Here is a 24011-nt window from a genome sequence, read left to right as displayed (position 1 = left end):
AATCTACAAATCACGTGGTAAATTGGAATATTAAACAGGTCACAATGAGGTCAATGACATGTAAATACCCGTAAGCAGTGAAGAAAACTGTCGGCATTTTGTACCTTTTTTCCAAAGGTTTACCCCGAGCGCAGGCTTGCACAAAATTCTCCCTTAAATATGTTGAATTTCCAACAGTTCAACACCTTCTGTACTTTTGAGAAATTTGGGCAAGCATACGCTCACTATGTATTTCAGCTCTATAAGTTGTTAAACTAACTATGTATTTCAGCTCTATAAATTGGAATAACTTTGAATAACAATGGAGATTCGTGATTTGCATTGACCCCTCTGTGGCAACGCACTTTGAAAAAATTACGCACTTTGAAAAAAATTTTCAAAGTGCCTTAAAATTGGGACAAAATCAACGCACTTTGAAATTTTTTTTCTAAGTGCGTTAAATTTGGGACCAACTCAACGCACTTTGAAAATTTTTTCAAAGTGCGTTAAGAGTATACATCAATATATTTTACCATAGGGACACTTAACGCACTTTGAAAAAAAATCATTTTTTACTCATGGAAAGATTTTATTTGTTATATATCTTTCAAATTACTAAGCCTAAACCTAACCTCAAAAATGAATTGATTTACTCGATCCCGTCGAAAAGAGGAGAAGACGGGTATAAGATCCCTCAGTTCAAATCTTTTTCTTTCCAATACATAAGTGTCGGTAACAATCGGGGGAGGGGAGCAATAAACCTAAAAAGGGTTCGCTGCATTTTCAATGCTTATACAATGTATATATCTTTCCAAAAAAAGTGGGGGGCTTAGCCCCCCATCCCCTCCCCTGGCCCTTCGCCCAGTCTCGATGTCTATGCTATACTCAAAGCATTCATATAATTATATACTTACCTAACTGGTATGACGTTGAAAACTTTCAATAATAAATGAGTTGATTAAAACAGATGAAAAATAGAAATTTTTAAGTACAGTAAAACGTATGAGAGAGAAAGAATTTTCATAGTTTTGAACAAACAAATTGGTCCCTTTTTATTATGATAAATGCTAAATTGCTTAAAGCTGTCCTCTGTTACATGTAGTGCCCCCTATACACCTTTAATCTACTTATCAAAGACTAGAATTAAAAAGAAGAAGAAACGAATTAATGAACATAAACATTCGTCACTCTTTTTTTCAAGACCCTTTAATTTTCCCTTTTATTTTATCAAAACCTTAAATATTTAAAACGTCAATATCTCAGGTGATTACAGTGACTTTATCATAAAAAAAATTATCAAACCAGGATCTGTTATTTATCATAACGATTATTTGAAGGAATATTGATTTATCTTTACATTTTTTTTCAAAGTGCGTTAATATGGTGAATATTTTTTTTTAAGTGCGTTAGCTTGGTCCCAAATTTTAACGCACTTTGAAAATTTTTTTCAAAGTGCGTAATTTTTCAAAGTGCGTTGTAACACCCCTCATACAAAACACAGCCTCGTTCTTTAATTTTACTCACTTTTAATTTCTGTAATTTTGCAAAGTAGCGATTAAGACCTAGAAGAATTGTTTATAAACTTCATTAGGCTGTTTTCTATACTTTATTTTTGTACTTTTTGTACACTAAGTGCAATCTTTCTTTCTCAAAGGGACATAAGGTGTAGAACTGTCAGAAATTCGACATATTTAAGGGAGAATTTTGGGCGAGTCTGCGCTCGGGGTAAACTTTTTGAAAAAAGGTACAAAATGCCAACCTTTCTTTTTTTCAATCTTTACGGGTATTTACAATTCATTGACCTCATTGTGACCTGTTTAGTATTCTAATTTATCACGTGATTTGTGGACTCAAATAACCTTGTGAATAAAAAAAAAATCAATAAACCACGTGCCTTTAGTTCCGATTAACATTCCGTAAAAAACCGTTCAACTTAGACCGTTACATGTACATTTTCAATTACAGGTAATCAACATGGAATTATTTCTTCTCTTTCAAGAATTTTATTGGTGTAATGGAATATTAAAATTGACTAAATGTACTGATATTTTATTTTTAATCCTTGGATTCAGGTGGCACGTTTGGAGGCTCAAAGAGTTTCCCAGAATTAGTCCCCATTTTCGAAGTAGCATCATTCCTCAAAGTGTTTTTGACAGTAAAAATATAGGCACGCGACTCAGCTATGTGAAAGGCCGATATAGAAAATGTGACCTTTGCACCGTTTTATATGTATTACTTCTTTTAAAAAATTGTAACAAAGCAACTGAATACTTGTAGAAAATGTAATATAGCTATCAATAATTGATGGGACTGGACCGTATTTATTACCAGTTGTATCACACGTATCAGCTGTTTGTCACGTGACTTGTATAAAAATAGAATTGTTCAGCTGAATGTAGGAAATGGGGATAGTGCAAGGGCATACGCTTGTTTTTCAAGAAAAAAGTTGAAACAAATTAAAAGATGTTTATTTCCTCTACCCAAAAAGTGCTGGGAGCTAGTTAGTGCTGTTTGCGAAGTACTGAAAACTTTGCCGAAAATACTTATAATAGCTAAAAATTTCCACTTCGCTTAAATTCTGATAAATAATCATAATGTTATGCAGACCAGGATCAGCTCCCAGCACTTTTCAAAATATATACTATATAAGCAATAAATATTCCAAATTTCAGCTCAAATAAATTAGTCTATGCCCTTGCACTTTTGATGTAAATCACGAATACGCTCATCGTTTTAGCAATATTCTCTACATTCCTTGTCCCTGTGCAGCTCCATTGCTACTAGATATATTCAAATTCTATACACATTGTATTTAATACATTATTTTCTTTTATTTTTAATGATTAGGTTTAAAAATTAGGTATGGCATATTTATTTAAGCATTCTTATAATTATTAAACCAGTGAATCTAGTCCTCTGGATCACCTGTGCTGTGTCTTGTCAAGGCTGATGACGTCATATTTGACAGAAGACATCTTCTGTTACTCGACTGTCTTGCTATCAAGTATTGTAATTTTTTATTTCATAAATAATTGATAAAATATATAAATTCAAGTTGTTATTTACACACGATCATGTCGTTAATTAATTTTTGTGGCATGTTAAATTTCAATGACGTCACAATTAAACTTCCAATACGGTGTACAAGGTATGTGAACTCTGACCTTCCTTAACATAGCTGAGGGGGAACAACTACGCAGATTGTATAACACTGGCATGGAATGCTAACTGGGACAACTCCCACCCCCTAGCCCCACCAACCCCGCCCCCCAAAAAAGAAATCTTGACACATACAATAAATAAAATTGTTTAAGTGATAAAATAACAACACATGCAGCATCGCAAAAACACATTCCGTACAGCATTATATATAGAAAAGTATTTACTGTGCTTTAAAAAGTACGGAATGAGTGAGAGAAAGAAAGAGAGAGCCAGATTGCGAGAGAGGGAATATTCCATACGGCTCTAATCTTTTAGAAAATACAGAAGTTTTTCTGAAATATGATTTTGTCCTTTTTTTCATATTATTATATTTAAATTATTATATTCAGTTTATTTAAGTGTTAAAATTTCCACCTAGAAACGACTAAAAATTTGGGGGGTTACATGTATCTCGATTTAGGGATCAGGGAGTACATGTACGAGGGGTGATCAAAAAGTTCGCGAACTATCTCTATATCTACAAAACCACATTTCAGATAACAAAATAAAATGGTACATACATAGCCATACACCGGTTCTATAAATAGTTATACGGAATAAAGTTTTGTTCCTTGATTGTGACGTCACAATGTGGTAATGACGTTCCTATGTAGGTCATTTGTGACGAAAAATGGTTGTCTCACTCGTATACGTTCAACAAACGACTGTAGAGTTTATGGTATGTATTAGAAATGCCTTTTAAGTAGCGTATAATAATGTGTACACAGTTTATTAAGATATATGACTTTCTATAAATTCAATCAATGATTGGATTGGTTGTTTTAGTGAAGGAAGGCAGATGGTTAAAAATATTAATGACACTTGTTTTGTTGCAAAGTGAATGCAAGTTTGAAAAGAGATGTCTTTTAAAGGTCAAGATCTAGTAAATGAAAGGTGCCTTCAGATTTATAAAACTTGAGAAATAAATTCCTTTATTGATGCTTTACAACATTAGCTTGGTCAAATAAGGTGTTTCGTGGCATAATTTATAGGTAAACAAGATGAAAAACTGTATTTTTAACTGTCATTTTCAATGAAAAATTAAGAAAACCAGTCATGAATATGGGACTTTTTTTGGTATTCAGCAAAGAAAATGTATCCAGATTGCCTACAGTCTCTCAGAAAACGGTAATTAGTATGTTCATGGCCTCTTCTTTAAATCAATATCAAATTTAATATAGGTATCCGGTTTACTTTTCATATGATTTCAAATTGAATGCCATGAAAATACCCAATTTTCTACATAGTTCTGCCCAAGGCAAAGTTGAAATTGATTATGACGTCATAATGGATCTAGAACCAAAAAATTAGTCCCAAGGTATTTACTAGATCTTGACCTTAATTAAGAAATTTGCTATCAAAGACCTCCAATTTACAATTTGAAAAATAGTTGAATATTTCAACAATAATATACCTATCAAATACCTAAGATATCGTTTACTTTAGATTTTAAACATATTAGATATGATAAAAATGAGTCACCAATTCTCTATCCACTTTGAATAAAAGTCTCTCCCAAGACAGAAGATTTGGGTTTTGATGGTCGCCTTGCATATTTTTGGAAAGAAAATTCTTATCATCCTATTCTGTTGCCGATATTTGACCATTTAACAAATGAACTGTTCTTGTTTTAAAGATTAACTAACATGGAAAGAAATATAAAACTCATTAAAATCTCTCAGATTTTGTGACAGAACGCTACGGAGGGAGGTCACGTGACCGCCTATATCACGTGGTTCACGCATGAGCAGACTGGTCAACACTGAAACCAAATATTGTTTCTTCCGTTTAATGGAAGTTATTTAATTTGAACTTTTTGATCACCCCTCGTACATCTCCAAGATCCTCCGCAGCACCCCCTTTTAAAGAAAAAATAATTAAAAAAAACTGGAGTAATTCTTGAGAAGTTCTTTGTGTTTTTTTCTGTATATTTTGTATAATATTCTAGAAGACATTGTAACTGGCTATTACATGTTTTCAATCGATCGATGAAATGCCCCGCCTACTCCGAATGACACACTTAAAACCCACCTCGGACAATCGCAAAATTCCGGAATATAATACCCACTAGAAGGCTTTTTAGGGTCTTCCGTCTTCAGCGGAAGACCCTTCTATTATTCTTCGGTTTCTTTTTTTACTTTTTTCTTTTTATTCTTATTTCTTCTTACAAAATTTGTGCAGGCGATTTCTCGGAGATGGCTCGTTTGATTTGCTTCAAATTTTTACGGTCGATGCTTTGTAATCTGAAGTTAATTCCGGCAAGTTATTTTTTTTGAAATTTACTTCCGGTCGGAAGTTATCGCCCTTTGATCGAAATTTACAGGACCTCCATGTCTGTGATGGAACTCAAAAATGGCTTGAGCTAGAGCGTTGAAATTTTCAGTGATAATAGAGGACATGTTGCCATGTTGCACCTGATCAGGATATTTTCCGGAAGTGCCTAGTATGGAAGCTCGGTAGGGGTAGAAAATTAGGACACGAATCATGACTGATTTTTAAAAACATTTTGCATCATATCTTTTAAAGTATAATTATTTTGTTACAAGATACTGAACAAAATTTGTGCATAATGACAAGATCTTTAATATGATATCAATAACAAAGTGCTGACTCATCACATTAGGGGCCAAAAGGGGCTAAAAGTCTTTTCTCGATAACTCTTTAACAGTCAATATTTTGTTATACATTACTGATGCAAAAATTTTTATCTCAACAATCTACAACTGCATATTATGATTTTAATGTCATATATTACATAATTAGGGGTCACATGGGGCGAAAATGCTAAGTCTTTGACGCTTTATATCTCAAAAGTGGTACATATTTTGATAAGTAATATTGAACAGAAGATGTTCAAAAATAATGTTCTAAACAATATGCAACCTTTCATTTTTCTTTAAATGCCCCTATTAAAGAGTTGAAGGGCTGGCCCCTAAATATTTCTTTTTCAAATAACTCGACAACGAAACAGGATCTCTTAAAAGTCTTCAATCCATACATCTTTCGCAAACAATATTTTGATATACATTACTGAAGCAAAATTGTTTATTTCAACAATCTACAACTGTATATTATGATTTTGATGTCATATATTACATAATTAGGGGCCAAAAGGGGCCAAAATGCTAAATCTTTGACGCTTTATATCTCAAAAGTGGGAAATATTTTGATAATTAATATTGAACAAAGGATGTTCAAAATAATGTTCTGAACAATATGCAACCATTTATTTTTCGCTAAACGTCTCCATTAAGGAGTTGAAGGGCTGGCCCCTAGATATTTCTTTTGCGAATAACTCGACAACGAAACAGAATCTCTGAATAGTTGTTGAACAAAAAGTTTTCAAAATCATGAAAAGGTTTTCGATAAAATCCCGAAAAAGGGGCTGGACACTCAAATTAAGGGCCGAGAGGGGCCAAAAGTCTTTAATCGATACATCTTTAGCAAGCAATATTTTGATATATTATATAAGAGGATTATTTTCGTAGTTTTCGTTGGCTGAAAGGACGTCACATGACATTCCTTCTTTTGCGATAGCGACGTGAAAGCGAGTCCGCGGAAAATGATATCGCACGACACACCGTTCAGTTGCACTGACGTTACGTAGAACGTGACGTCATAATAAAAGAAACGTGAATTTAACCATTGTGACGTAATGACAGCCAAGTCCGTTGTGTTAGGACTCGGTGCATTCACTTTAAGTGATTATATTATATAATTATTATGGATTTCAGTGAACGGTCAATATGTGGTTATAAGGACTCATGGCAATTGATATTGACCTCAGACACAGAAAATGATAGCGACCTCGCAGGCTCGGTCGCTATCACTTTCTGTGTCTGAGGTCAATATTAATTGCCATGAGTGCTTATAACCACATATCGACCTACACTGAAGTCCATAATTGTATAATACATTACTGAAAAAAAAATGTTCATCTACAACTGTATATTATGATTTTAATGTCGTATATTACATAATTAGGGGCCACAAGGGACCAAAATGCTAAATCTTTGACGCTTTATATCTCAAAAGTGGGAAATATTTTGATAAGTAATATTGAACAAAAGATGTTCAAAATAATGTTCTGAACAATATGCAACCTTTCATTTTTTGCTAAACGTGTCCATTAAAGAGTTGAAGGGCCGGCACCCAGATATTTCTTTTGCAAATAACTCGACAACGAAACAGAATCTCTGAATAGTTGTTGAACAAAAAATGTTCAAAATTTTTTTCGGTAAAATCCAGAAAAAGGGGATGGACACTCAAATTAAGGGCCGAGAGGGGCCAAAAATCTTTAATCGATAACTCTTTAGCAGTCAATATTTTGTCATACATTACTGAAGCAAAAATGTTTATCTCAACAATCTAAAACTATATATTATAATTTTAATGTTGTATATTACATAATTAGGGGCCATAAGGGGCCAAAATGCTAAATCTTTGACGCTTTATATTTCAAATATTGGGAATATTTTGATAAGTAATATTGAACAAAAGACGTTTAAAATCATGCTCTGAACGATATGCAACCTTTCATTTTTCGCTAAAGGTCCCCATTAGGATTTGAAGGGTTGGCCCCTAAATATTTCTTATGCAAAAAGAAAACGAAAAAGAATCTCTGAATAGTTGTTGAACAAAAGTGATCAAAATCCTTAGAGCTTTAAGATGATATGAATAAAAAGTGTTGATTTCTAAAATTAGGGGCCGTGAGGGACCTAAAGCCGATTTTTTAAGTCTTTAATGTTCAATGTCTTTTTATAGACTCTGGAAAATCCTAAATTTAGAATGAAAATCTCAATCAAAATCTTGTTTCATCTCATCAAGAATCGGACGGAAGACCCACTCGTTGCTCGCAACGAGATCTCATCTAGTTTAATTACTTTTACCTTTTATAAATTAAAGCGCCGTGTTCAGTGTAAATTCATCATAATGATAGATTGTATTTGCTAACAGGCATGTTGTATCGTTCACAGAATTTGCAAAATAATGACTCCGAACGAAATTGATGTGTTGAAACTCTTGTTTCAGCAAAATATTTGTCAATAGCTTATATCGTTGTAGAAATTGTTTGTATGTTGAGCATTTAGTAGTGTATAGAATAAACTTGAAAGCATGAACCCGAAATGTAGTTAATCAGCCTCATCCGAAGTACCGGACCCAGCGTACCACAGTGGGATTCGACTCTGCGACGTATGGGTCAACTCCTTACTTTGCGACTCTAATTCAAACGTTCTAACCACTGTGCCACAACGTCGACTTCAATGCACATAAGTATTTATTGTTAATCCATGATATATCTAACTGTTTAGTTGAAAGTCACAAGAAGTGTTATCTTCTCTCAAGTACAGTTTGTTTTTATAAATTCTTCTTCATATGAATACAAAAAGAGGTCTGCTTATAACGGGACGAAGTTCTTACCCAACAGATAGATTAAAAACCTGATCTTCAAACACTTCAAAGATATTGTCAACAGTCCAAAATATTTCAAAAAGAAATAATTAAGCCAATGACAGTAATGAAAAAAGAGGTAATTTTCGAATTCCATTTGTGTCTTTGATCTCATGAAGCTTTGATGTTAGTTCATTGCGGGGAATGTAAATTTCAAGTCTAAAAAGTTTTACCCTTTAAATGTTATTGATTTTAGCAAATTTTTGTCCTTTTAGATTTGAAATTTCTAAATGACCCTTGAGGATTCAAGTCTCCTTATCTGACTTACATCTTTTTTCTCGAATATACCGTTGTACAGTACGCCTAAAGCTTCGATTCTTCTGAACTACTTTCAATATCTTAGACAAAAGTAAAAAAAATGTTAATAATTATTTATTGTAACCCGCTTTTTACTTTTTATTAGTATTTAGTTTTAGGTTTAGACAATCATGTGTAAATGTATTTTTAAAAAAATGGTAGCTCGTATTTTGTTGGCTATTAAAATCACTGGGACTGAAATCGTTTACGATAAAAAGTATTAAGGCCACAGTTTTTATATCTTTCAGTTTACAGATCCGCCGACCCGATTTTTTCAGGGTCTAGAAAATAAAAATAATGGATTTTATCACCACTTTCGATAATTTTCCGGAAAATTCATGCCTGATCATCAGGGTTTTAATATTTATAATGCGTCTGAGTCCCAAACATGTAATAAAACCTCTCATTCTTTCAAACGTTTCAGTGACTATAAACAGAAACGTTTAAACATGGCGGCAAGCATTCTTTATTTTAAAGTGCAATTAAAATGTCTTGGAGATAACACGATGTCCAGAAACTTTTCACAGAGAATGAAAGAAGATCAAACTATGGGAGATGCAATATTTCTTTTCCCCAAAGAGTCCTGTTAAAAACGTAATCTTGTATGATTTTTATGGAAATAAAAATAACCACCAAATATCAGCTGTTTCAATGACATAACTTCGCTATTTTTTCCCATTGGTAATATTTTTCTTCCAATTCAAAAGTAAGGAATTAATATGTTGAAATTGAACAAAAATTGTAGAAATTGCACACAAAGACTATGTACGTTTTTTTTAACTTGAATTTTATTTCCCAAAGCCAGACACATGCTAAATTTTTCGTGATAAGTGTATGAAACAATGAAAAAATCAATATAACCAGATAAATAGATCGTTTTCATGGTTATAGGTCCCAGATACATGCCTTGTTGTTGACATTTTACTTTGACCACCATTGGTACATGTAACTAAAAGGTCATGCTAATAAAAGGAAATAGGAAACAGTGTAGGGTTTCAATTAATCTGTGACTTCGTCTTTATAATTAATATAATACAGTTTACAAGATTATGAATCTAAATCAAAGTAAATTAGTTGTTTTGTTTGTTTTTGTTTGTTTTTTTTTTTTTTTTTTTTTTTTTTTTTTTTAAAAAAAAAATGAATATGTCATATTCCCAATATTCTATGATCAACATCTTTAATTTTTAAAAAGAGATTTTTTTTTAAAGATTTCAAATAAAATCTGATTCAGAAGTAAACCTTCAGTAAAATCATTTGTACATGTAGTTCCTTTAAATTGACTCTCATTTTACTACAAATAATTTTTTTTTTCAAATTTCAGGAAATGTTTCTAATTTTTAACAATTCAAAAGAAGGATGGTGGTGGTGTTTGGTTTTTTTTTTAAATCATTGATGTTCCGTTTGAAAGAAGTTTCAAATTATTTTTATTTTTATTTTGTCGCCACTCAATAGACATTTTCGTTGAAAAAATCCGTAAACCTAAAGATAAAATAACTTTGGCCTAATATTTGATTTCTATATCGTTTTTAATTACCCACTTGGCCATAACTTTAGACAATGTAATAATAAACAAGCCTTTATGTTATCACCTATAGAGAAAGCTAAGAATGATAAATTATATATCATTTGAACTAGGTTGTAGGGTTGTAATTTTATGGACAAGACCTTTTTTGTCAAAATGAATAGTTAAAGAAAAAGTTATTGCATACATGTTCCAAGGCATAAGTTATGAAAATCCAAGTCAGAGTAACTTATCTTTTATTGTTTAAATTATTTTGTAAATATCGCTGTCATTAAAGTTCGCCGATAGTATGCTCAGGCGAGTATTAAAATGCAATAAAATTTTACATAAAGTGTTCTTATTAGAACAATTCAGATAACATAGTATTCGTCAGAAAAGGATGTTGTGCAGTTATTAGAGTGGTGGTCTTTTATTTTATGTGAATTTTCATTCCCAGGTTGCATAATATCCTTGACACTTTGCTTAAAATTCTGACGAGAAGTTTACATGATATTTAGTAACATCGATCTGAAATATGTATCCTTAAGCATGAATTAAAGAAATTAATTTTTGTTAAAACTTGAAGAGTTTTTATTTGAACACTTAGAAGATTGGTTCAGTGTCTAGGTAGTTAAGAAGTATAGGTAATATTCATTAATTCCACAAGAAAACTAGAAACATTACTTTAAAAAAGGCGGATACTTCTGTGGACTCTTTTTAAAGTACATTTTAAGAGGAATGGCTTAAGTATGAGAAAACTAGTGTCCCGATAGAAACTATAGAAGTATTTTTCCAAAAGTGTTACAGCGCCTTTGGAACAATGATAACGTGAGGTGACAATGCACTAGAGCGTTGTTTACAATACACAGTCCCGCTTACACACATCCTGTCTTCTTGCTATTGCAACTTAACACAACACGCCGTCGTTGTTGGGGACATTCATCCAGTGTCAACGGCACGACTTGGGGAGTCTTCAATAGTATGTGTGCTGACACTTCTTGCTCCAAAACCTGGGTATCCCTCCCCACGTTCTCCTAAAGCAAGGGTTTACTAACAAGATTTAATTTGAAGTTCAAATTGAATTAAAAAGTGTAATGTCATCACACAGTTAACTGTGCCATGTTGTCAAAATTCTAATATTTTGGTATAGTGGGTTCCATACCTGATATGGCTGGGGTCACATCCGCCTCACCCAGGTGAGGAGATTCCACAGGCTGTTGCATGTAACAATTACGCGTGGTTAAGCCTCTCCCATGCAAATTTAATACTAGATAGCACTGTAGGAGACAGGGTAAGAGGTACAGGTCACGCTTATACCTCCTTGGAACGCTTGTGAACGTTCAGGCTCGGACACTGATGTTCAGGAAGGCCTGCAGTGTGTCCCTTACATGTGAAGTTAGACTGGCGCTATGGTCGACTCCCAAGTTTCCACATAAAAAATGTTCATGTAGCCAACATCCTTCTAAAAATTATTAAATTTATGAAATAAACGTTATAAAATGTAGCTTTTTTCAGTTATTTCTTAGAGTTAGCATTTACAAAGCAAGGATATGAGGCAAAGTAGATTGAAGGCAGGAGCGTAGGGAGAGCACTGTTATCTGTGAATTCAATATTTAATATTAGAATTTAAAAGGTTCATAGAATTAAGCATAAATATATTTGTATCTAAAAAAAAATTCTTTTAATGATGTTTCAATTTATTGCAGAAAAGCATATTTTAAAATTATGGACATACGCAAGGTATCTTACCTACTAATCACTTTTCAAGATATTCTTAATTTAAGATTATAGTGTCATCAGATGTTCATTGACAAATATTCAGTATGCATTACCAGGGATTTTAGGAATATATCAAATTATAAAAAAATTTGCAGTATTCAATGAGAAATATACAGGAATTACAAAACATGTATTCAAGATTTTTCCCCATCAAATTTATTTAAGAAGAGGTGTATAAATCCGTACATAAACATTAAAAGTATTGCACATAGACCCTTCATCTCGTGGAACTCATCAACTTCAGGGAAGAACCCAATAATCACGTTGCGTATGACCTTAATTATTCAAACCTTAGCTCGTAAATTTCTCGTTTTTGCTGATTTTTTGTATTATTTAAATTTTTTCCAGATATTAATTGCACGATTAAGAAACACGTTACATTGAGTCACCCATATCCATCTATAAATTTGTCTGTTCTCTCATTTTTGCCGTTCGTTGAACGAGTTTTTCAAAGAAAGGGTAATTAAAACAATATATTCTACGTCAATCTATATTTCTATTGCAATTTAGATAATGTTTTCTTAGTTTTCTTAACCAAAACCCTTTTTACTGTCATGGCATACTAAATCGGTTAGATATTAATACCATTTACTGTATTTTAAGCTATCTTTGGAGGTCGAAAGATGATGTTTTTCCAGACTGCTGCTTTTGTGCTGCTATTATCAGCGTTCGGACACGTGAAGATGTCAGGTACATTCTAATTCCTTTTTACTTGTAACCTGAACTGCAAACAGTTGTTATTAAGAAGGATTCCGAAATCTCATTCTTTCATGTAAGACAAGTCGTGTGCTATCTGTGATGTTTTATTTTAACTGCGAATTCGTCTCAAAATAATTTTAACTATAGGGACTCATAATATGGATAATGCTTAGGAGAATTAATGTTTTTGAAAGTAATTTTATGTCAAATAACTCAGATTCAACTTCTATCACATTAAAAAAAAATCTGGAGAAAAGTATTGTAAAACCTCTGAAATAGTTTTACATTGTGGAATAGGTGTTTTTAACATAATTCATAAAAGATTTAGACATAATTGTTTTTTTTTTCATTCTAACTTGTATGGCTGTAACTTAATACCAAGTCATAAATGTTCTTGTAGACTACTAGAAACAAACTACCATTTTTTTCACGCTTGTAAATATTATGTAAAAACAGAGACATAAATAATAAAGATTCACAACTGTTCAAATTCTCGGGTTCCCTCTTGTTTTTTTTTTTATCTCGTGCAATCTCGTGCAACTTAAATCAAATAAAAGTTTAGAATTATTAGGAATTACATAGAATATTTTCTTGATTTGTTATATGAATTGTTCACGATGTTATTTCTTCATTAATTTGTTTATGTAATGCAGTGACAAAGGAGAAACCATAAATTACAATGTGACTTTTGGTTGGCCATATTGTCGCGATTTTGCAAACTATCGATCATTAACCTCTTTTATTTGCCCAATTTGCTTATAAAGATCATAAAAACTTTACACATCGGGCATCCAAATATGGTATAATAAATATTATTTTACTTTCGAGGAAATAAAAGACATAAAAAGAGTTATTCTTGTAGGTAAGTATCAGGACCGTCACATATTTCGGTAAACAAACATGCTAATGGCGGAGTTGCTAATCCCTGTAATTTATGTCTCTGGTTAGAGCAAAAATTCCTTAATGAATAAGCTTTTGTTATTCAATTATTTATATGTTGTTACGGTACATTTTATTGAATTACTCAATCTTGATCACTGGGAGGCCTAGTGGTTAAAGTGTCTGCTCTAAATTCGCAAAGTAGGGAGTTGATCCTTATGTTGCTGGTTCGAAAACCACAGTGGGATGTAGAGACCGGTCTTTTGGTTGAGATAGTATATAACGAGGTCTCTTGTCGCAGTAGGTGCTGGCACGAAAAAGATCCCTCACTGCACAATGTCCCTGAGCGCCGAAAATTAACAAAATTAATAGGTTTCAACAGGCAAAATTCTCGAGTGTGACATTAAACAATACACAATCAATCAATCTAAGATTTTGCTTCTATATTGCAGGCGACGTTATTTCATTTAATGCATACATAACAAAAACACTACATTTACAAACTGGAACCCTTGCTGACGTTGTTTGCGATGGTTTGTATTACAATCATGGAGACGCATACAATAAGTGTCTTCATAGCGCCATCTGACGGCCTTTACCTGTTTACATGGTTAAGTTGTGTAGCAGCGAAAAAGATTTTTGACGTGGAACTCCTTCTCAATGGCAAGAGAACAGGACTTGGAAACTGCAGTAATGTTGGAGGTAAAGGATATGCAAACTGTTCAAATACATTTCCACTGGTTTTGAAAGCTGGGGATAAGGTGAACATCCGTACTACAAAACATGCAGATTATTTGCACCAAGATTTTTCCAGTTTTTCCGGATGGAAAGTATAAAGACAATTAAAAGCAAATGTATACTACAAGTATCAACGTAATAAAGCAGGTGTAAAAAGCTGCCTTTTCTAGTTTTTTAACATAAATAGAAAAAATGCATTCTGAATTTAAGTATTTGATAACCATATAAGAGTCTTGTTTTGACAAAACGAACAGTAATCAGAGGTTATGAACAATAGCTCAATATCTGTACTGATCTAAAGTACTTCTTAAATTTATACCTAAGCCCCAGAGGTTATTGGCCTGGGTAATTTCTGTGCTAGAAATATTTCCAGTCCACAGTGTTACAATGTAAAAGTGATGGGACTTTTTTAAGCATACACTGAGACATATTTAGCGCTTTCTAGGGCATCGGTCTTGCAATTAACTTTTAATACAAGATATCTCTTTTGATTCATCACTACCTTATTACTACCTTATGTAAATTATGTAAAAAAAACAGTTAGGTCATATTCGCAAAAAACTTTACTCTGTCGCCATGACAATTTCCAGAGTCAAGAGAAAATCATAGCAGAATCATAGCCGAGAAACGAACCACATTAGGATCATAATTTTTTAGTTATCATATCTATGAATTTTGTATTATCTATTTAATGGATCATGTCTAAATGATACTTTAAAAATATTGATTTCGACTTTGATATGACTTTTTACGTGATTTTGGCATAATTTGAGGAAAAACCGTTTATATCATTGTGAATCCGGGATCCAAGTCTTACTAGCTTGTTGCCATGTCGAGAACAAGCTGTGACGTCATTTACCAACATTAACCACACTCTAGATTGTCTGATGAAAAATATACCATTGGAAGAAACATTGGTACCAGTGACATGCCAATGGCAACTGCAGCTTTTGTCTAGCAACGGCAGAACTGTGAACGCACCCAATGTGTGTATGTTTTGCTTTCGAACATTTTTAACCTGATTTTTTTCTGGATTAAAGTTTTAATAATTTTCATTAATACTCAACAAGATTGCCACTTTTCCTAAGTCTAAAGAATTATACTAAAATTTGTTAAAGTGCAGGAATGTATCAATCAAACACATCCAAAAATTTAAAGTTTCAATGAGTCTTAGATGAAATAATATTTTTAATATATTTCGTGTGAAATGCTATTACTATATATAAGTTATGATATTATACATAAAATATTAACTTAAAATCTGAGTCTGTGCACCTTTAAGTTAAGAAAACTTGTAGGCACCTTTTATTTACTAGATTTTCTCTTTAAATCTATTAGACAAATTCCAGACTATCTCATGTTATGAATTTACACAAATTATTGTGATAATATGAATGGTATGCAACAATTTTGAGGGAATTCAAGTCTCAAGAAATTTAATCAGTTGAGAACTAAATAAAATTATATCTAGTTAACAGGTATCTGGGTCAATGATGTCGAAGATTGTGTGTATATTTTGTGAATAAAAAAAAAGAACTTATTTTTGAGAAATATTGCCTAATATTGTTCAGTTTTAAAAAAAATTATACATGCGATTTTTAATGAAGTATTTTTATCTTTCATATTCTCTTGATGTCAGCACCCCTGAAAATGACTGACAATGAGAAGTTGCAGTATATAATAACCATTCCAAGTTTCACAGACTGAACTACATTTTATAACAAGGAAACATGCCATGTGCTTTTAACTCGTTGATAAGAAGGTGCTAATTTATCTTTTTGAAAAGATTGAAAATCTTGTGACAAAGACTTCTACGACATACGTTCTACGTGAAGAGGTTTACAGAAATAGAACTATGTATAAATATATTTGTGGAAGAAAATTCTTGTTTCAATTAATTTTAATATTCGAATCTTAGCGTGTGAGTGTTTCATTTATGCTAATATAATTTAATGTATATATACTTTAATTTCGAAATATCAATTTCATAGTTGAGTTACATATGTTACATTGAATCACGCTAATTTTATCTATAAATATGTGTGATTGTTCTTTAATTTTCGTATTTATTTTTCTTTTATAGCACATATCGAGGTGAAATATTCATATCGAATACTATGTATTTATCTATCTTTGGAGGCCAAAAGATGCTTTATTTCCAAGCTGCTGCTGTTTTGCTTTTGTCATCGGCATTCAGACACGTGGAGACTTCAGGTGAATTCCAAATACCTGTTACTTAACTTGTAATTTTCATTGTTTAAACTTGTTAATTTTGCTTTTTTAATTGTCATTTCACCTTTAATAAGAACTAACCCAAGAACTCTTTCATTTAAGACCAGTCGTTTGCTCTCTGTGATGGACAAAAAGGTTTTATCCGCTGTACAAAAGGAGCCAAGATTCAGATTTTATCTGCAAACTACGGACGGACGGATGAACGCGTGTGTCCCTCTGGTAAAATTAATACACGTACCTGTCATTTGAAGTCGTCTGAAATCAAGACAAAATGGAACTGCAATGGGTACAGGACGTGCCACCTTCAGGCCGATGCACAACAGTTTGGTGATCCCTGTCAAAACTCCTCAAAATATCTGGAGGTCAAATATCGCTGTGTTAAGGACCAAACACTATTTCAAAAGGTAATTTTAATTTTACAAGTTAATCGATCTACCTAAATACCTTGAAATTTATTTTAATCGTTGGGTCTCGTAAATATAATTATGCAATCAATACGCAATGTTTTGAAATATTTGTCACACGCAATGATAATTTTTTTAATTAAAATTTTCGTTTATATTATTATTAGAAAATCAATAAAGAAAAACATTCAATTGCAAATGGGTCCAATTAACCTGAAGCAAATAATCTTCATTTATTTCCTCTCTCGAAGAATCAGAATTCTTTTCCCCGTATCTTTTTTGTTTATATTGCAGATAAATTAATTGCATTTAATGCACACATAATCAAATCATTACACCTTAAAAGAAGTACTCCCGTTAACATTGTTTACGATGGTGTGTATTACAACTATGGAAACGCGTACAACAAGCACACAGGTGTTTTCACAGCGCCATCTGACAGGCTTTATGTGTTTACGTGGTCTAGTTGTGTAGAACCAAAAAAGATTTTTGATGTTGAAATCCTTCTCAATGGAAAAAGAAAAGGGCTTGGAAACTGCAACAATGAATTGATCAAAGGGTATGAAAATTGTTCAAACACGTTTCCATTCGTTTTAAGAGCCGGGGATAAGGTGAACATCCGTACAGTATATGCAACCTATCTGCACGGATCGTGGTCCAGCTTTTCTGGATGGAAAATCTAAACACAATTATGTTTCCTTGTATAAATGAAATCATTGAAATAAATCATGTGGAAAAAGCTACCCTTGTCTATTTTTTTAAACAGAAATAAAAGACATATATGTTTACAACGAAAATTTGCTAGCCATCTAGAAAACTTAATAAACAGACTGACATATACTTCCACGGTTGATACAGAGGATATTTATAGGTTACAAATCTCACAATAGCAATAAATTATTCATTTATTTGAAAATTCATATAAATATATGATTTTTCTTCTGAAACAAAAAACTTAAACAAAAGAAAGGTAAGAAGAGGGATTGCATTGCTTCATCTGACAAATGTACATCATGTATGGGGCTGAAATTAAACAAAAATGAATTCTAATTTGAAAAAAATATTTAACATCTCTCTTATCCTTTCAAATTACGTCCTCAGTCCCAAAAAAGTTTACCGGACTAAGTAATTTCAATTCGTATTTTTCACGTATTGTGAATTTGGTTTTATATCTTCTGTTCGATGGAGTTCGGTCACCCAATTGAATTGAAATTCTACACATCAACAAAATAAATATTTTAATATATAATTACTGTGCTCATTTTAATTTTTTTGTAAAGTAATATGACGAAAATTTATATGGTCTGAAAATTTTACAAACAACCCTCGTATGCCAGATAACAGCGTCTCTCTGTGTTAAATGTGCTATAAACACGTACAGAAAATGACAAATGAGTGAATCATAAGGCATGATCAGTGATGTTTGTTCAGTAGCCGAAAGATCGTTGTTTTCTTGAAAAACCCTGTTGTGGGCACTTAGTGTTGTATTTAGCATAATTATGTATTTACTCTAGTCATTCAGTCTACATTGCATACCAGAACACTAAATGAAACCGGCTTATTTGGGGGTTTACGTACTGATATCCAATCCAGGGGATTTTAGGCATGGGAGCCATAAAACTAAGACGAGCGTATTTTGATCCCATTCTCCCTTTTCAACTATTAATTCAATGGGAAAAAGTGAGACTAAGATCAAAAGTGAACTCGTCTTAGTTTTTATCCCCTTTCCATTACTCTCCTCTGCTTATATATAAGGATCAGGTGCCTCAGGGCTCGGAAAAGCATTTAACAGACATCGTGACTCACTAGATTATAGACTTGATGTTCATGATAGATTCTGTATACTACAGTAAATCACTTTTTATTCGCGAGAACTTTATTTTTGCGTAGTTACGCGAGATGGTTTGCTCACGAAAATTTCATTCTCGCTTATAATAGAATTCCATAATATTATATGGAGTAATGACCACAATTCGTAAAAATTTTGTATCGCTAATAAAGAGTCAATGACCATCTCGCAAAAATAAGGTGTAGCGAAATTTAAGTGATCTACAGTACTAAATAATTATGAATTATGATGAATAATCAGTTACTTTTTTCTTGCTTTTATTCCATACAAAATATAAATCACTATAACGTACAGCAGTACAGGGTGATATGTGTTTAAGATCATTTCATTTGAAATTCTAATCAATGAAATATTTCTATACATTTTTATTCTTGACTGCCTTTCCTACACCAAATAATTTATCAAATCACTGCTAGAATATGCATTAAGGCGAAGTCGTCATCTTCGGTCAAAACTATACACACATTCAGCCAGTCCTGTTGGACAGGTAAACAGTTATTGTTACAGGTCCTTGTGAAATGAAGACGTATCTTCATCCACATGTAAATTAAAGTAACACACACTGGATTTGAGAGAGTTATCTGTCCTTGGTTGGCAGCGGTCCAGCTTCATATGGAGGCGGTTGATCGTCGACACCGGAAGTGGATCCATATCCTGTAAATATGAGAAACTATAGAGTTCAAAGTCCAGGTGATGAATGGCAAAATACAATATCTGCACATTGAACTTAAAGCTATTTTTGTAACAGCTGGGGCTTTTTTTAGATAAAGAATCATCGAAAAAGACCTCAGAGTGAAATTAATGTATTGCATGTCAATGACCTTTTAATTACTGGTATTATACTTCTGTGTTCTGTTGGATAAAATCCTGATGCTTAAAAACACCGTTTTGTTGTGTTTCATAAAGTCCTGGTGCCTACACTCACCGTTGTAATGTGCTGCATAAATTCTTGATGATTAAACTTATCGTTGTGGTGTGTTGGATAAAATGCTGATGATTTAACTTCCCTTTGTGCTGTAATGAATAAAATGCTGATCGATGACTTAACTTACTGTTGTGCTGTGTTGGATAAAATGCTTATGACTTAACTTATCGTTGTGCTGTATTGGTCCTGTTGGATAAAGCCCTGGTTGGGCGGGATAACTGACGGTATATCCAGGTGGATACGGTATTGACGTATGTGTATAATTAGAGACCATGTGACCTCCAGCTACAAAATTAAAAAAAAAACAGTGCCAATCATCGAATAATTCGTTTTTAAAAAGATGTCAAAGTCGAAGAAATTTAATTTCAATATTATGTATATCACACCTGCTGGCGGCCATTGTTGCGATCCAACACTTCCGGTTACAAAGTTCGGATTAGAAATTCCCTGATTGTTGCTGTGGAGGAGCACCTGTTCGTCTATCTGTTTGTTACATTCCGTAACCAGGGAGCAGAGTCGACATCCGTCGATAATCCAACCAAGCCCAAACAAACCGAAAGTAAAGAAATACAGACAACCCCAGCCCGGTCTGTTCAGATAAAAATGATGAAGTCCGAGAAATCCGAGAGGAAACCATAGAAGATAAGCGTCGTCTAAATGTTTGTGGGAAATAAAACGCTTTCTTTTACTCTTGTTGTATCTTTGAACTAATACTGGGAAACGGCACCAATCGACGATGTATCCAACACCGAGAAGTCCGAAAGTAAGCGTGTAGGCGATTCCAAAACAAATTCTATTGAGGTAATAATGGTGAGCACCGAGGATCCCTGCAGGGGAAATGGCTAATATGCATGTGGTGGCTGCGCTTTTCTCTTTGGAATCTTCTGGGATGTCGGAGTTTGTTTTTTTAACGTGATACGGCATTAAGAAAGCATCAGCAACCCAACCGACGCCGAAAAGTCCGAATGTGAAGACGTAAACAACGCCTAGTCCGATGTTGTTCAAATAAAAGTGATGAAGTCCTGGAAAAAATGACGTTATAGAAGCAAACAAAATATAACCTTCTATAAATCATGGAAAATAGTAGAACTTATTCATATCCCAGAAAGCATGACTATGTTGGGTCAACATTGGTTAAATTGTATGATTGGCGATGGGGGAATAACGTTGGGCCAACGTTGGACCTACGTTAACATGTCAGCCTTCTCGACCATGTCGGAATTCCTATGTTGGCCCGACGTTGGTCCAACATAAGCAACTTCCATTCACTTAACGTTCCAAGGAATTAATTAAGGATGCTAATGTTGGCCCAACGTTGGCCCAACTATGTCTTGCTATCTGGGATATAACTGCAAGAGAGAAAGAGAGAGAGAGATGTAAAAAAAAAACGCTCTGGATGAAACATTGCATTAAAAATTCTTACCCATAAAACCTGCCGGAAGCCATAATACATAAGCGTCGTCCAGGTTTTTCTTGTTCTTCTCGGTCGTCTCCGGATGTGACGCTTGTTTGTTACAGCGAGACACCAACAAAGGGAGCCTGAAAAGGTCAATCACCCACCCACATCCCAGGAATCCAAGCGTGAACAAGTACACGACACCCCATTCAGGACGCCTCAGGTAGAAATGCTGGGCTCCAGTGAACCCTAGAAGAAGTGTCAGAAGGTACGCCTCAAATAACGATCGCTTTGGGACTGGGGCCGGTATAAATGTTACGGGATGGTTGGTGTTGTACCCAACATATATTATTGGAGGCAGCTGTGATTGTGACGTCACTGACGGGCTTGGTGGCTGTGTGTACGTTGGAAGTTGAGAGTTTGTGTACTGTGGCTGGGTTTGTTGATAGGAGCTATGGGGCTGTTGGTAGCCTGGTAAAGGTTGCGTCCCTTGTTGGTTTGTCCCAGGGACTGCAGGGTTCTTTTGACGTGTTTGAAGCGTTTCTTTCTCCGTAGACATTCTGTCAAAATATAAAAACACGAGAAATAATGGAAAATAGAAAACTATCAAATCACATAAAACACAATAATGTTAACTCTGTTTTAAAAATAATTTCAATTTACTTACTTTTTTATCTACTTAATTATAAGGTTTCGTCAAAGGTCAACATGTTCAAAAATTTATTTTTACAATAGTTCCAAAACTATGTGAGCTATAAAATTAAAACTCTTACAGTTTATAATTTTTTCATTGATTAACATATAGAAAGTGTCACTTGATAAAAAATACATGGAAAAAATATTTAAATTGAGAAAAAAATAATTAATTTTTTTTTCATTTTCAGAAAATGCACTAAGTTAATTCCGTGCTTTTCGTGAAAACCACAATTGCAGAAACAAACTATGTTTATCAATGAAGGGCAAGTGGGACTTGGATAGCCTCTGGAAAGTTGTTTTCCCTGTTTATTTTGTCCCAATGTTAAGACTTGAAAGCGAAAGTAAATTGCAAATGGCGGGTTCTACAGGGGTCTTGTCTTTATACATGTCATGCTTTCAATAACAGCCTTTCAGAGACCTTTCAAGTCCAACTTGCCCGTCAATGATAAACATATATTTTCTCTGCAATGATGATTTTCACAAAAATGCACAGTTTCTGATACATATTTTCTCGAAATTTTTTTTTTTTAATATTTTATATCAAGTGATACTTTCTATCTATTACATGTAATCAATGATTTATTTATAAACTGTAAACAATTTGACTTTATACCACACATAGTTTTTGGAGCTATTGTAAAAATAAGTTTTAGACATGTCAATCTTTGACGAAACCTTAAGGACAGATGATACAAACATACCTCTATCCCCCCAAAAATGAAAAAAAAAATCGAGTCATTTTCATATATCAGTTAATTTTTTTTCTATTTTATTTATATTTACAAATTTTTAACTAAGGTATTTTTAAAGTTTTTAAAAATTTAAATTTCAGATGTTGAGATTCAAGACGGTTTTTGAGCTCCAAACACTTGTAAAGAAGGTTCTTGTTATGATTTGATTGCAAGATGTTTATTCTAAGTACGATTAGACAGTTTCAAGTGATTTGCCGAATCTGGTTTTTTTTAGTTATAAATATATTCTCTATATGTAAATCATAACAAAGCAGAGCCTTGTTTACATTATGAAGAATTTGAGGTTCTGTATCTCTATCGTAATTTATCAAAAAATGATGTTCAAATTTTTGCTGATCACTTGCCTTAATTAGGAATTGTAACCATTAAACTTGGTTTTAAAAAATAAGATGAAACTATGTCCATGTCCCTTTAAAATGCCTTTTCTTTAATACACTTATAGGTTATTTCATGATTGCATTGTGTAAAACATTGGAGGAAAAATGTTGAAATTGTGTTTTTGTTCACGACACAAATTTCAATGCAAAAAAGGTCATATACGAGGGGCTATCAAAAAGTTCGTGGATTAGCGCCATAGAATTAAAACCGTTTTAGGTACATCAATTAATTTAAAAATATTTAGTTATCATCATCTTTTCTTTCTATAGAATTAGCCACAAATCATAAATTTTATTTTTAATTAAATTAGTAAAGTTTTTGTAAGCAATGGTATGTCCAGGCGGCGCAACCTCCAAAACGACCGTTTTTTCGACCTAAGTGTAACTAAGATGAACTAATTTGATATGAACATTTGACATCCAAAACTCCCGTTATTTCAGGTATGTGTTGGGACACTGTTGTTCCATAAAATATGGAATGTTTACCTCATTCTGGAAGTTCTATGAAATGTTATCGTTAATTTTACATGCAGTATCCAAACAAACATTGCCTTGAAAATGACGTCAAAGGGGGCGAGGGGTTTCCTTTTCCAACATTCTACAATGTTTTCTCCCTGGAAAAACTGGTATACACCTAGGAAATGTTCAAATTGGCTACGGAGAAATAATTTGCATCCAGATTACTTGTTTTTTTTAATGCCAAAATAGATTTAGAGAGAAAAGGGATGCACAGTTAATGTTGATTTGTAGTCAAGGTTTGAAAAATCTAAAAAATGACGTTGGTCATGTGTTTAAGCTATACTGAACTCCAAAAAACAAATATGCTGGCACAATCAAGCTAGGATGTCTCCCAGTG

The 24011-nt window shown here is 33.2% G+C and overlaps 2 protein-coding genes across 2 annotated transcripts; one reads left to right on the top strand and one right to left on the bottom strand.

Moving 5' to 3' along the window:
* The first annotated feature begins 16625 nt into the window (after positions 1-16625).
* On the top strand, positions 16626-17534 carry LOC134242468 (L-rhamnose-binding lectin ELEL-1-like). Its single transcript, XM_062724556.1, has 3 exons — positions 16626-16738; positions 16859-17160; positions 17455-17534. The coding sequence occupies exons 1-3, from the start codon at positions 16642-16644 to the stop codon at positions 17461-17463; spliced, it is 408 nt and encodes a 135-aa protein (XP_062580540.1). The 5' UTR covers positions 16626-16641; the 3' UTR covers positions 17464-17534.
* A 2433-nt stretch (positions 17535-19967) lies between these two features.
* LOC134242465 (uncharacterized) lies at positions 19968-21941 on the bottom strand. The gene is made up of 4 exons (XM_062724553.1): positions 21358-21941; positions 20321-20956; positions 20062-20219; positions 19968-20016 (listed from the first exon to the last, which is right to left on the bottom strand). Exons 1-4 carry the CDS (start codon positions 21887-21889, stop codon positions 20008-20010), a joined length of 1335 nt encoding a protein of 444 aa, XP_062580537.1. The 5' UTR covers positions 21890-21941; the 3' UTR covers positions 19968-20007.
* Between the last annotated feature and the right edge of the window lie 2070 nt (positions 21942-24011).

Source organism: Saccostrea cucullata, unplaced genomic scaffold (assembly GCF_032062105.1).
Source record: "Saccostrea cucullata isolate Sc308-1 unplaced genomic scaffold, CSIRO_AGI_Scuc_v1 ctg6815, whole genome shotgun sequence".
NCBI lineage: Eukaryota > Metazoa > Mollusca > Bivalvia > Ostreida > Ostreidae > Saccostrea > Saccostrea cuccullata.
The sequence above is the reverse complement of the archived record's forward strand: the minus strand, read 5'-3'. Positions and strand labels throughout refer to the sequence as shown.